The sequence below is a fragment of the Danio aesculapii genome, chromosome 21, assembly GCF_903798145.1.
Source record: "Danio aesculapii chromosome 21, fDanAes4.1, whole genome shotgun sequence".
NCBI classification, from domain to species: domain Eukaryota; kingdom Metazoa; phylum Chordata; class Actinopteri; order Cypriniformes; family Danionidae; genus Danio; species Danio aesculapii.
Window position 1 is genome coordinate 44814372 of NC_079455.1, and position 15000 is coordinate 44829371.

Consider the following 15000-nt stretch of genomic DNA (forward strand, 5'->3'; position numbering starts at 1 on the left):
GCCATGTGATTGGCTGATTAGAAATTTGCGTTAATGAGCAGTTGAACAGGTGTACCTAATAAAGTGGCCAGTGAGTGCATGACCTATATTCACTGAGAATTTAATAAAAATCTAAACTTTCAAAATGGGGTGTGTTCATTTATGCTGAGCACTGTATGTGTGTGTGTGATTGTGTGTTTTTGATTTAATTTGTTAGTATGTGTGTGTGTGTGTTAGATATGATTGCATGTGTGTGTACCTCAGTCTCCAGTCTGAACACAGTGTTTCCGAGTTCTAGAACCTTCTTGCTCTTGTTTTCCTTCTCCAGCTCCAGCTCCTCCAGATTTCTCTCCGCGTGCCAAAGTTTTTCTGACACAGTCTGAGCGTGCTGACTCTGTTTCTCCAGAGCTTCCTGAACACAACACACACTTAGTTCATAATAATAATACATTTTAATTTGACATTTGAAGACTTTTAAAGACCCCCTCCTCCTTGATGTGAAGTGAATAATCAGTGAAGCCCATACACACCTCAGTGTCTTGTATTTTGTTCTTGAGCGTCTGCTGCAGGAAGTTGAAGGCATATTCTTGAGTGTTTGCTTCCACCATCACCTCACGTGCCTCCTTCAGCTCGAGCTGCACATCAAGATTTATTGTTATTATTTTCATAATTTCAGAAATCAGGCTTCATTGTCACTTTGCTTTAAGCTGATTGGTGGAATGCAGAGTATAACCTGAACATAACCAGAACATAACCTGCACTTAACCAGAACATAAACTGCACCTAACCAGAACATAAACTGCACCTAACCAGAACACAACCTGAATATAGCCAGAGGGTAACCAGAACATTACCTAAATATAACCTGAACATAACCTGAATTTTAGCTGAACATAATCAGTATTTTACATAAATATAACCATAACATAACCTGCACTTAACCAAAACATAACCCGCACTTTACCAGAGCATAACCAGAACATTACCTAAATATAACCTAAATTTTTGTTGAACATAACCTGAACATAATCAAAACATAACCAGAATATAACCTGAATATAATTAGTACATTACATAAATATAACCAGAACATAACCTGCACTTAACCAGAACGTAACCTGAATATAGCCAGAACATAACCAGAACATTACCTAAATATGACCTGAACATAACCAGAACATAACCTGAATTTTAGTTGAACATAACCTGAACATAATCAAAACTTAACCAGAATATAACCTGAACATAATCAGTACAATACATAAATATAACAAGACCATAACCTGCACTTAACCAGAACATAACCCAAATATAACCTGAACAAAAAAATTAATAAAATGAAACTGAACATAACCTGAATTTTAGCTGAACATAATCAGTATTTTACATAAATATAACCATAACATAACCTGCACTTAACCTGAACATAACCCGCACTTAACCAGAGCATAACCAGAACATTACCTAAATAAAACCTAAATTTTAGTTGAAAATAACCTGAACATAATCAGAACATAACCAGAATATAATCAGAACATTACACAAATATAACCAGAACATAACCTGCACTTGAACAGAACACAACCTGCACTTAACCAGAACGTAACCTGAATATAGCCAGAACATAACAGAACATTACCTAAATATGACTTGAACATAACCAGAACATAACCTGAGTTTCAGTTGAACATAACCTGAACATAATCAAAACTTAACCAGAATATAACCTGAACATAATCAGTACATTACATAAATATAACAAGAACATAACCTGCATTTAACCAGAACATAACCCAAATATAACCTGAACAAAAAATAAATAAAATGAAACTGAACATAACCAAAAAATAACCTGAACATAACGAGAACATTACCTAAATATAACCTGAAAATAACCTAAACTAAATAACAAACTAAAATTAACCTGAACACAATGAAAACATAACCTGAATATAACCAGAACATAACCTTAACATAACTTACATTATCTGAATATAGCCTGAACATAACCTGAACTAAACCAAAACATAAACTAAAATTAACGTGAACATAACCAAAACATAACCAGAACATAACTTAAATATAACTACAGCATTATCTGAATACAGCCTGAACATAACCTGAACTTAACCTAAACATAAACTAAAATTAACCTGAACATAACCAAAATATAACCAGAACATAACCTGAATATAACCACAACAATACCTGAACATAGTCTGAACATAACCTAAATATAAACTAAAATTAACCTGAACATAACCAGAACATTACCTAAATAATCTAAACATAAACTGAACATAACCAAAATATAACCAGAACAAGACCTGAACATAACCACAATATAACCTGAATATAAGCAAAATATATAACCTGAACATAACCGGAACTTAACTTGAACATAACCTGCACCATTGCAGCTTAATTACTATGGGGACCGAGATTATTTAAAGCCATACTACTTTAAACTCAGTATTGGTGTAATCTAAAGTGAAATTTAACTGGCTAACCAGCTAATCCAGCTTCGTGGAACAGGCCCTCAGGTCATGTTTTCATGTACGCATGTTGATAATCTGCTCGTATGATTATAATGAGGTGTCTGTTGTGCTTCTGTACCTCCATCTTTCTGAATCGCTCCACCAGGACATTATTGTTGCTCTCCAGCTCCACGATTTTCTCCCGCAGACGGTTTGTCTCGCCCTGCATCTGTGTATTTGTGCGCAACAGATCCTCATTGTTGACCAACAGGCCTCGCATTTCGAAACGAATCTGATTCCTCTCTTTCTCCATCTCTACGCTCTCTGCTTCCAGAAACTGGTTCCTCTGCACGTACACACACAAACACACACACACGTTACACACTTATGGAGGAAAACACTCACTTTTACTCACAGCAGAAGAAAAGCCATTAAACCACATGCTGAATGGAGAAAGAACCAATAAATCAGCATAACTGACTTATGTTTAAGTTTTAGATAATATAAAAACTCTTATTAAACTTAGTTAACTAACTAACTAACTAACAAACAAACAAACAAACTAACTATCTAACAAACAAACTAACTAACAAATTAAACTAATATACTAAACAAACTAACTAACTAACAAATTAAACTAATATACTAAACAAACTAACTAAACTAACTAACAAACTAAACTAACACACTAACAAACAAACAAATAAAACTAACTTGCTAAACAAACAAACTAACAAACAAACAAACTAACAAACAAAACTAACTTGCTAAACAAACTAAACTAACTAACTAACTTGCTAAACAAACAAACAAACTAACTAACAAACTAACTAACAAATTAAACTAATATACTAAACAAACTAACTAAACTAACTAACAAACTAAACTAACACACTAACAAACAAACAAACAAATAAAACTAACTTGCTAAACAAACAAACTAACTAACAAATTAAACAAATATACTAAACAAACTAACTAAGCTTACTAACAAACTAAACTAACACACTAACAAACAAACAAACAAAACTAACTTGCTAAACAAACAAACAAACTAACTAACTAACAAACAAACTAACTAACAAATTAAACTAATATACTAAACAAACTAACTAAGCTAACTAACAAACTAAACTAACACACTAACAAACAAACAAACAAACAAATAAAACTAACTTGCTAAACAAACTAAACTAACCAACTAACTTGCTAAATAAACAAACAAACTAACTAACAAACAAAGTAACTAACAAATTAAACTAATATACTAAACAAACTAACTAAACTAACTAACAAACTAAACTAACACACTAACAAACAAACAAACAAATACAACTAACTTGCTAAACAAACAAACTAACTAACAAATTAAACAAATATACTAAACAAACTAACTAAGCTTACTAACAAACTAAACTAACACACTAACAAACAAACAAACAAAACTAACTTGCTAAACAAACAAACTAACAAACAAACAAACTAACAAACAAACAAACAAAACTAACTTGCTAAACAAACTAAACTAACTAACTAACTTGCTAAACAAACAAACTAACTAACTAACAAACTAACTAACAAATTAAACTAATATACTAAACAAACTAACTAAACTAACTAACAAACTAAACTAACACACTAACAAACAAACAAACAAATAAAACTAACTTGCTAAACAAACAAACTAACTAACAAATTAAACAAATATACTAAACAAACTAACTAAGCTTACTAACAAACTAAACTAACACACTAACAAACAAACAAACAAAACTAACTTGCTAAACAAACAAACAAACTAACTAACTAACAAACAAACTAACTAACAAATTAAACTAATATACTAAACAAACTAACTAAGCTAACTAACAAACTAAACTCACACACTAACAAACAAACAAACAAACAAATAAAACTAACTTGCTAAACTAACAAACTAACTAACTAACTAAACTAATATACTAAACAAACTAACAAACTAAACTAACACACTAACAAACAAATTAAACTAACTTGCTAAACAAACAAACTAACAAACTAACTAACTAACTAAACAAACTAAACTAACACACTAACAAACAAATAAAACTAACTTGCTAAACAAACAAACTAACAAACTAACAAACTAACTAACTAACTAAACAAACTAAACTAACACACTAACAAACAAATAAAACTAACTTGCTAAACAAACAAACAAACAAAGAAAGTAAACTTGCTAAGTAAACTTGCTAAACAAACTAACTAACTAACTAACTAACTAAACAACCAACTAAACTAACAAATTAAACAAACTAACAAACATACTAACTAACTAAATTAACTGACTAACTAACAAACTGAATAACTAACTGATAAACTAACTAACCTAAACAAACAAACAAACAAACCATTCAATCAACCAACTAACTAACTAAACAAACTAAGAAACTGACTGACTAACTAAACGAAATAACCAACTAACTATACTAAATTAAATTATACATCCCTTTCTTCTTAGACTATTGAAATGCCCTAATAATGCCCAGGCTTTTCAAAAAAAAAAAAAAAATGTGCAATGCTTGTAAAGGTGCGCGTGTGTGTGCGCGAGTGTGGGTGTATATGTGTATGTATGCATGTGTGTGTTTGATACTGACCCTGCGGCACTCATCCAGCTGTAAGGTCAGCTCCTGGATAAAGTCTCGTTTATTGGGCTGGTTGCTCCTCTGCATCAGCTGACCTGGAGTCGCCTACAGAAAAAACACACACACACACACACACACACATTCACAGTCACTATGTGGTGCTCAGTGTGGGAGAAAAATGCTTTGTAAAGTTATTGAACAACTGTTCTTATTTTAATTTCCTTGCAAAGGAAATACAGCACAATATTACAAAGAAGAACATCCCATCCCCATCCCTCCCAATGTAGAACCAAGAATACAAGAAAACATTGCAGAGTAACAAGTAGGTGGACAAATTATTATACTCTAAACTTCCAGAGCAAAAGATTCCTCCAGATCCAAAAAAAGATATATTATAATGTTGAGTCCCTTTTTATGTATGATTTATATTAGATATATGATTTATTTTTGGACAGTTCAAACAAACAAACAAGAAAATACACACTTAACTAGGCTTAACTAGGTTAATTAGGGTAAAGTTAGGGTAATTAGTCATTGTATAACAGTGGTTTATTCTGGAGACAATCCAAAACTAATATTTTTTAAGGGGGCTAATAATATTGACCTTAACATGGTGTTTAAAAAATTAAAAACTGCTTTTATTCTAGCTGAAATAAAACAAAAGAGACTTTCAGAAGAAAAAATATTAGAGGAAATACTGTGAAAATTTCCTGAATCTGTTCAACATCATTTGGGAAATATTAGAAGAAGAATAAACATGTGCCATATGGGTGAATTATGGTGTGTGTGTGTGTGTGTGTGTGTGTGTGTGTGTGTGTGTGTGTGTGTGTGTGTGTGTTCTCACGTCTCGTCTGCGTGGCAGACTGTCGTATCCGGAGATTCGGGATCTCTGAACGACCGCTGGACTGCTGACCGGACTCACACTTCTGTTCAGACCAAACAGGTTCATGTCTGAGGCGCCTGGTGACATCACTTCCTGTGACTGAAACAAACATGCAACACATGATGATGTCAGAAACACAGATGCTGAAGCGCATGACCCTGTTCTGTCCAGCAGAGGGACACACACACATGCACACACACAAACAAACATTGCATGCACGTATGCAAACACATAAACGCTCACACTCACACACACACACACGCACGCACGCACGCACGCACGCAAGCATGCACACACACACACACACAAACAAGTAAACACGCATTCAAACACGCATGCATTCACACACGCATGCACGCAGACACACACATACACACACACACACACATTTACACATGCACGCACACACATGCATGCACACACAAACACATAAAGACACACACACACACCTTAAAGTCAGACATTCTGTTGACGGGATTATAATCCAGTGAGAGTGTTGAATACGGGCTGTTGAAGACTCGAGGAGGACTGTCGAAACCTCCCATCTGAAACACACACACACACACACACACACACACACACACACACACACACTAATTAATTTGTCTTTATTATGGTCTGAATCAGCTCCGTCTTAAAACAGCCTGAAACTGATTAACCAAATAAATAAATAAAAAATAATAATAAAAATAATAAAATAAAAATAAAATAGTAAATAAATCAATCAATAAATAATATAAAATAGTAAATAAATCAATAAAAAATTGAAATTAATAAAATAAATGAATTAATAAATAAAATAAATTAGTAAATAAATAAATAAAATAGTAAATAAATAAAAAATAAAAATAAAATGAAATAAAATAAATTAGTAAATAAATAAAATAGTAAATAAATAAAAAATAAAAATAAAATGAAATAAAATAAATTAGTAAATAAATAAAATAGTAAATAAATAAAAAATAAAAATAAAATGAAATAAAATAAATTAGTAAATAAATAAAATAGTAAATAAATAAAAAATAAAAATAAAATGAAATAAAATAAATTAGTAAATAAATAAATAAAAAAATAAATAAAATGAAATAAAATCAGTAAATAAATAAATAAAATAGTAAATAAATAAAAAATAAAAATAAAATGAAATAAAATAAATTAGTAAATAAATAAAATAGTAAATAAATAAAAAATAAAAATAAAATGAGATAAAATAAATTAGTAAATAAAAAATAAAAAAGATAAAAAAAAATAAATAAATGAATAAATAAAATAAATAATTAAAATTAAATAAATAAATAAACAAATTAATCAAATAAAATATTTTTTTTACCAATGTTTAATTTTTAGAATTTCAGTAATTTCTAACATGCAATATTCTGTATACTCCAGACTCACTCTGTCTGACATGCTGTCCCAGTCCCGGGACGACAGTGACTCCATGGACCCGCGGATCACAGAACTGACCCGCAGCAGATTCCCATTGAATGCAGCACTCGAACCTGAACCTGTGCCACTGTCCCCTAATGACCCGTTAGAGCTGCTGCTGGTCCCATTGGCTTTACTGGTCCTGCTGGTGCTGCTTGTCCCATTGGAGCCCAAATACAGCTGATATTTGGGGTTTGGACGGGACTTTGAGGCTGCAGGCTCCTCCGGCTGCTGCTTCTGTCCATTGAAGCTGGAATGCTGGAAACAGAAGAGACAGAAACATGAGTGAAGAGGACGTGGAAACACATGACAATCATCGAAAAGCAGAAATTTAACAATAACACACACTGATCACACACACACACACACACATGCAGATTGAACATGCACACAGGACAACAGCGCAGGCTCAGACACTGTGGGAAAACATTTTATTTCAAAATGTTATTAAATTCAGATGAATTTTGTTGACATGCAGGAGTTCAAAAACAAAATAATAATTATAATAATAAACAAATAAATGTAAAAACATAAAAAAAAACAAATATCTAAAATGTCTATTTTAAATTAAACATACAGACATGTAAAATTACATAAAAAATAATAGTAACAATAAAAATAATTAATAAATATATATATATATATATATATATATATATATATATATATATATATATATATAGAGAGAGAGAGAGAGAGAGAGAGAGAGAGAGAGAGAGAGAGAGAGAGAGAGAGAGAGAGAGAGAGAGAGAGAGAGAGAGAGAGAGAGAGAGAGAGAGAGGCTTTTTAAGGCTTTTTCAGGGTAAAATGTAGTTGTTTAGACTGCAGCTGTGCAGTTTATTTATAAGGATAGTGCCTATTTTAAATATTAATATTTAAGTATGACAACTTGTCATACTGAGCAGAGCAAAGACGGTTAACGTTCCACCACAAGATGGCGACATGGTTGGCCATCCGTTTGTTTCTAATGAGTCTCCTGTTTTTGTTACTGCAGACTAGTTCAGTAAACAGAAAGAAAGAAGAAATGCCCGCATGTGTTCAGCGTTTTCCTTATCGCAAACACAACAGTAATCTGCTAGTGTTTGCTTTGCTTTGGCTTTTTCAGGGTTAATTATTTTGATCTCCTGATTGCAGCAGAGTAATACTGGGAAATCTCTGTAGACTGATGGCATTTCATGCTGTTCAGCCTTATCATCTTAAAATGTGAGCAAAATCAGCTGTTTTGTCATCACTTTAGACATTACGCTAGAGAATCATTCATACACTAGCTCTACAGTGACGTTGGTGAATAAGCAGCGGGTTCTGCTGTTCTGACGTCAGCTGCAGATGTGAATGAGTGGAGGAAGAAAGTAGTTCCTTATACAAAAGGGTTTTAGACTCTCTGTGTTTGATTTTCTTTTTTATATACATGATTATGCCGTCTAACTGTTGTGTAAAGGCAATATCACACGTGTAGCAGTGCAATTTGGCTGTAAATCGTCACTAGAGGGACACTAAGACACTCAGCCTCTGACCTCGAGACAACACACACCTCCCACCAGTGCTGATATACAGCCACATCACGCTGCTACTCGTGTGATATTGCTCATTTATATATTAAGGGTGCTTTAATTGATTGGTCACCGATCACGATCAGCCGATAATCAATTGGGGGAGTTTGATCGGCAGTCTCTAAGAAGGCCGATCCAGAAGAGCCAATCAGATGATGCAAAACTCGCGAGACATTTTATTTACATGGTGCAAAAACGGTGTGTGTGAAATGTGCTCTCTATGCTTATGCAACTGAATATGACTATTCCCGGATGCTCACCGGTAGCCCTGTGGATTTTAGTGGAAAATATGATGTCTTTACTTGGCCCGTTTGAAGAGCTCAAGCAACAGCTGCCGTCGCATCATACCATCCATATGCAGGAGTACTCAACCGGCGGCATTCACACATCTCATCCAAAACTGTGTTGAAAACATGACGAGCGCCGCTTCTTTCACCAAGTTCACTAGACTCGCAAACTTCTGCTCTTTTAGCGCTTGTACTGACTAAGTGACAGTGCACGTGGGCCAGAGACTTAAGACATAGAGAGCTAAAGTGTAAGCTACACTCATGTAACATTTTAAAGATGCAGAATCGCGTCTTTACACTATACATTGGTTAAACGGTAAGATGTTCCTCCTAGCAGGATAAAAACCCAAACATGTAATAAGTAATCGGTATCAGCTAATATGACTTCAAGTGATCGGTAATCAGTGATCAGCCCCAAAATCGTGATCGGAGCACCTCTAAAATATATATATATGACAATATATATATATATATATTACTAATATTAATAACAATAATAATGAAACAATAATAAAATAAAATAAATACAAATAAAGATTAAACAAAAAACTGAACAAATCAATCAATCAATCAAAAAAAATCAATCACAATATTTGTGCAACAGTAACAATAGGTGCGTCCCTAAATCGCATACTTATGCACTATTCTACGCCATTTTGTAGTAGCCTATAAATAGCGTAAGTGGTGCATTCACACTGAAAACTCTAAAAATAATAAGTGCACTTTAATTACCTGGATGAAGCACTCATTCAGTCGGTAACACTCAACGACCGCAGCTTTGCTCACGTAGCGGAAGGGGCGGAGCTATCGGGCGCACATGTTGGATTATTTATTTTGGATTGTGAAAGCTAAATTCTCCTATGAGAGGGATTATAGCGCCTCCCGATAATGAATGTGGTTATACTCGGGTATTACGTAATAGTTTGATCATTTATTTTACTAATTTGGCAGACATCAAACGTCATCTGGGAAACGGTTTAAATTTTCGCTTAGTAAAAAAACATTAGTGCTCCATTTGGGACGACACTACATACATATACTATGCTGTTGAGTGTGTAAGTGCATGAGTGCATAGCTAATAGTGTGCCATTTGGGACGCAGCTAATGCAAATCAGCATTGTTCATGCAGACACACAGGTTGGGCGGGGCTTGGATGCAGAACTGTGTTTGATTGGTTAGTGTGAGATGACTGACACTCAGAGTAACAGTGAAGCAGCGACTGATATAAAACATAATAGCAGTGAAACTTATAATGGCTAGTTATTTTTTTTAAATAAACAAAATAAATTATTCAAATTAAATATGCATCCTATTATAAAAATAAAAAATGCCAAACAAATAATAATAATAATAACAACAATAAAATAAACAATTAAAAAAAATGAACGGAGCAATCAATCAGTTGATCAAAATAATGGATCAATCAACCAATGTATATCAGCATTGCTCATGTAGACACACAGGTGGGCGGGGCTTGAATGCAGGACTGTGTTTGATTGGTTAGTGTGAGATGACTGACACTCTGATATAAAACATTATTAAATATTAGTGAAACTTATAATGGCAAGTTATTTTTTGAAATAACTAAAATAAATGATTCAAATTAAATATACAGTCTTATTTTAAAAAAAATTACAAACAGAAATAACAATGTTAATTAAAATAATAATACAATAATCAAACAAAATAAATAATCCAATTAAAAAAACTAAACAGAACATAATCAATCAATTGATCAAAATAATGGATCAATCAACCAATATAAATCAGCATTGCTCATGCAGACAGACAGGTGGGCGGGGCTTGGATGCAGGACTGTGTTTGATTGGTTAGTGTGAGATGATTGACAGCGAATGACGCAGACTCTCGACCGGCGACTCGACCAAACAAACGTCCACTTACCGACTCCTGTGCAACATCACGATTCTCTTCATCGAGTTTAATAAGTACACACTCCTCTTTTTTCACCTCAGTTTCCTCCATTTTCTTCTTCGAGCTCTCGTTTTTCTCCTTTTCTCTGCTCTGGTGTTTATTTTTCTCTTTAGTCTTTGGTGAGGTGTTGGACGATCCGTCAAACTTGAATATCAGATCTTTGACGCTTCCTGAACGCGTCAGACTGGAGCCGCTTTTAGCGGAGGCTTTTTTAGCCAGCGTCCAGCTCCAGTCTTCTAAAGTCTGAGAAACACAGACGGTCAGCGCACACACACACACACACACACACACACACACACACACACACACACACACACACACACTACATTACAGCCCATAGTTGAGAAACACAGCAAATACTCTTTCCAGATTCATCATGAGTGTGGAAATACAGCAGCAAACTTTCACCCACACACTAAACTGGAGAAAAGTGATTTTTTGCTAACACTTTACAATATTAGTTCATGTATTTACAAACAATAAACAACATGCATACTACAATATGTGTGCGCATTGTTATTAATGTTAGATAACATTACTTAAGCTGTTGATTGTTCGTGTTAACTTACAGTGCATTAAGTTTGGGATGAAATACATTCAGGCTGTTGTTATTGCAGAATAAAGCCTGACAGGTTGAAAACAACCAGCTGGATGTACTTTATGTAAAAAAAAAAATTACACAAACATTGTTCTGAGCCATAATAGTTTATTTATTCTTTAATTAAATGCAAAGCTGACAGAAACGAAAACAGCTGATGGAGTATACACTAACCTGTGCATTATTCAGACACAGCTGATGAAGCATACACTAATCTGAACATTATTCAGACACAGCTGATGGAGTATACACTAACTTGTGCATTATTCAGACACAGCTGATGGAGTATACACTAATCTGCGCATTATTCAAACACAGCTGATGGAGTATACACTAACCTGCACATTATTCAGACACAGCTGATGGAGTATACACTAACCTGTGCAATATTAAGACACAGCTGATGGAGTATACACTAACCTGCGCATTATTCAGACACAGCTGATGGGGTATACCCTAACCTGTGCATTATTCAGACACAGCTGATGGGGTATACCCTAACCTGTGCATTATTCAGACACAGCTGATGGAGTATACACTAACCTGCGCATTATTCAGACACAGCTGATGGGGTATACCCTAACCTGTGCATTATTCAGACACAGCTGATGGAGTATACACTAACCTGCGCATTATTCAGACACAGCTGATGGAGTATACACTAACCTGTGCAATATTAAGACACAGCTGATGGAGTATACACTAACTTGCGCATTGTTCAGACACAGCTGATGGGGTATACCCTAACCTGTGCATTATTCAGACACAGCTGATGGGGTATACCCTAACCTGTGCATTATTCAGACACAGCTGATGGAGTATACACTAACCTGCGCATTATTCAGACACAGCTGATGGGGTATACCCTAACCTGTGCATTATTCAGACACAGCTGATGGAGTATACACTAACCTGCGCGTTATTCAGACACAGCTGATGGAGTATACACTAACCTGCGCATTATTCAGACACAGCCGATGGAGTATACACTAACCTGCGCATTATTCAGACACAGCTGATGGAGTATACACTAACCTGCGCATTATTCAGACACAGCTGATGGAGTATACACTAACCTGCGCATTATTCAGACACAGCTGATGGAGTATACACTAACCTGCGCATTATTCAGACACAGCTGATGGAGTATACACTAACCTGCGCATTATTCAGACACAGCTGATGGAGTATACACTAACCTGCGCATTATTCAGACACAGCTGATGGAGTATACACTAACCTGCGCATTATTCAGACACTAGATGGCGCCAAACAGTTAAAAAAAATAAGAAAACAGAATAATCAACATACTGAAATAAAAGTTAGCAACTTCCGGTTCACCCTAACTTTAAACCAAAGCTCTACAGTAAAGATTAAAGATAAAATACACAATCAATTAAATACAACTTAAAAAGAAATGCATCTTAATCAACTTTTTAATCTAAACACATCAAACATAAACATATCATTGCCATTTTTGTGTCGTGACTATGTATGTAATAGTGTGTGTGTATGCATATGTGTCTGTGAGTATGTGTTTGTATGTGTACATGTTTGAATGCAAGTAAGTGACTGTGTGCATATGTGATTGTGTGCTTGCGTGTGTATGCACGTGTGTGTGTAATGTTGCAGTCAGTGGTGTTTGGATCAGACTCGTGATGTGGAAATGCTTAATTTTCCACTGGTCCGGATAAATGAATGCATTCACGTTTGATGTTACTCTGAGCTTAAAGGCATCAGAATCAACCAGAGACCATAAACTCACGTTACATAAACTCGCATTCGACTGCTTACCCTACTAACTCTAGAAAAAGGACACAGTGTTTATCTGAACTGTATATTTACATGTACTTTCAATACAATGCACCACATCATTTGTTGTCTGACGGATAGTTTAGACTTTACCAAGTAACCAACATTTTTTAGTGTAACAGTTCAAATATCTATCTGGTTTACACTGTGTGTGTTTCTTTGCAGATAAATCTTTAATATTTAGTCTAAAATAGATATATTTATATTTTAAAAACAACATTTACTGCACTGAAACTACTCCGAATTAATTGATTATTATTAAAAAAACAACAACATTAGTTTAAACGCATCAAAACTAATCATCAGGTTATTTCCAGAACCGTTGCGTTCACTGTTCCTCAATGGTGAATAAACACTTCAATCCTCTAAACAGCTCGTGTCTATAGCGGAAGGGTTATTTTATCTTCTCACATTTATGACTGCATTGCATTACATTATATATTTTAAAAATACAGCTTTGATTATGAAAATAAGCATTTAAATATCATCTAATAAACACGTATTATTGGAGATATACAGTAGCTTGATGGCAGATATGATGTTTACATATCCGCAATATTGTTATGTGGAAATATTTACATTACAATGGTCATAATTTACTGTTTGACCATATGAATATCAGCATATGCACAAATTCTGCTGATATTTTCAATCTAATTTCACAATAATTATTGTTCCAAAGCAGCTTTACAAAAACGTGCATGTTATTACAATATTTACCTACTACATATTTCTTCATATCCTCCCTACAGCATAATATACGACTACAAAATCCACAGATTGTTTATCCCATCACTAAATAGATTTATTTACTTATGTAAATTTAGGTTTATATATAAATTTATTCAGTTTCACTAATAACTATATATAATATTATTGAATAAAATGCAAATGTTTACATACTTGATTTACAATACAGTTTTAATAAACTCTATATTTAATTCTACTAATATTTAAAGGTGCTGTATGCAAGTTGTTGACTATTCTAGAGCATAAAAACACCATAATATGTTTGCAGATATTCAGAAACATGCTCAGTGAACATTCTTGTTAATCTGAGAAACAATGCTGAAGTCACTTTGTGCCGGAATGGCTGTTTTTGTTTTGGTCATTAAACCCGCCCAATGCCAGCGTAGTCAATTATGTTTCAGCATCCCGGGTTGCCAGATGGTGGAAAACAGCGTATTTCATTAATTCAGTCATGAAGGCTCTCAAAGCATGCGTCTGTGACTGAAATGTGACCTCTGGTGGACAGTAGCAGACTCTGAAATCAGACGCAGATTCAGAGTTCCACATGAGGTGGTTATTAATTAGCAAATAATATAAATATAATGAGCGTAAACATTAGGTGAGCAGGTTACATTGTAATCCTATGTCCGAACAACCTGCTATGTGACGAGATACACAGTGATGAGCAATTTGGCTGTTTGCAC

General features: G+C 34.1%; 1 protein-coding gene across 5 annotated transcripts in view; it reads right to left on the reverse strand.

Moving 5' to 3' along the window:
* The window catches only part of LOC130214777 (cingulin-like protein 1), a 74571-nt gene that overhangs the window by 13263 nt on the left and 46308 nt on the right, over positions 1-15000 (reverse strand). For 4 of the 5 annotated variants that reach the window (XR_008835634.1, XR_008835632.1, XR_008835633.1 and 1 more), the window contains exons 4-11: positions 11128-11400; positions 7359-7646; positions 6413-6508; positions 5925-6062; positions 5093-5185; positions 2596-2802; positions 510-614; positions 239-391 (exon numbers count right to left, since the gene is read on the reverse strand). Coding sequence is in view for 2 of the 5 variants with exons in the window: in XM_056446597.1 (XP_056302572.1) it covers positions 239-391; positions 510-614; positions 2596-2802; positions 5093-5185; positions 5925-6062; positions 6413-6508; positions 7359-7646; positions 11128-11400 (1353 nt within the window). In the remaining 3 variants the exon portion in view is untranslated. The remainder of the gene's footprint in view (positions 1-238; positions 392-509; positions 615-2595; positions 2803-5092; positions 5186-5924; positions 6063-6412; positions 6509-7358; positions 7647-11127; positions 11401-15000) is intronic. The other variant, XM_056446598.1, reaches the window with a different exon arrangement.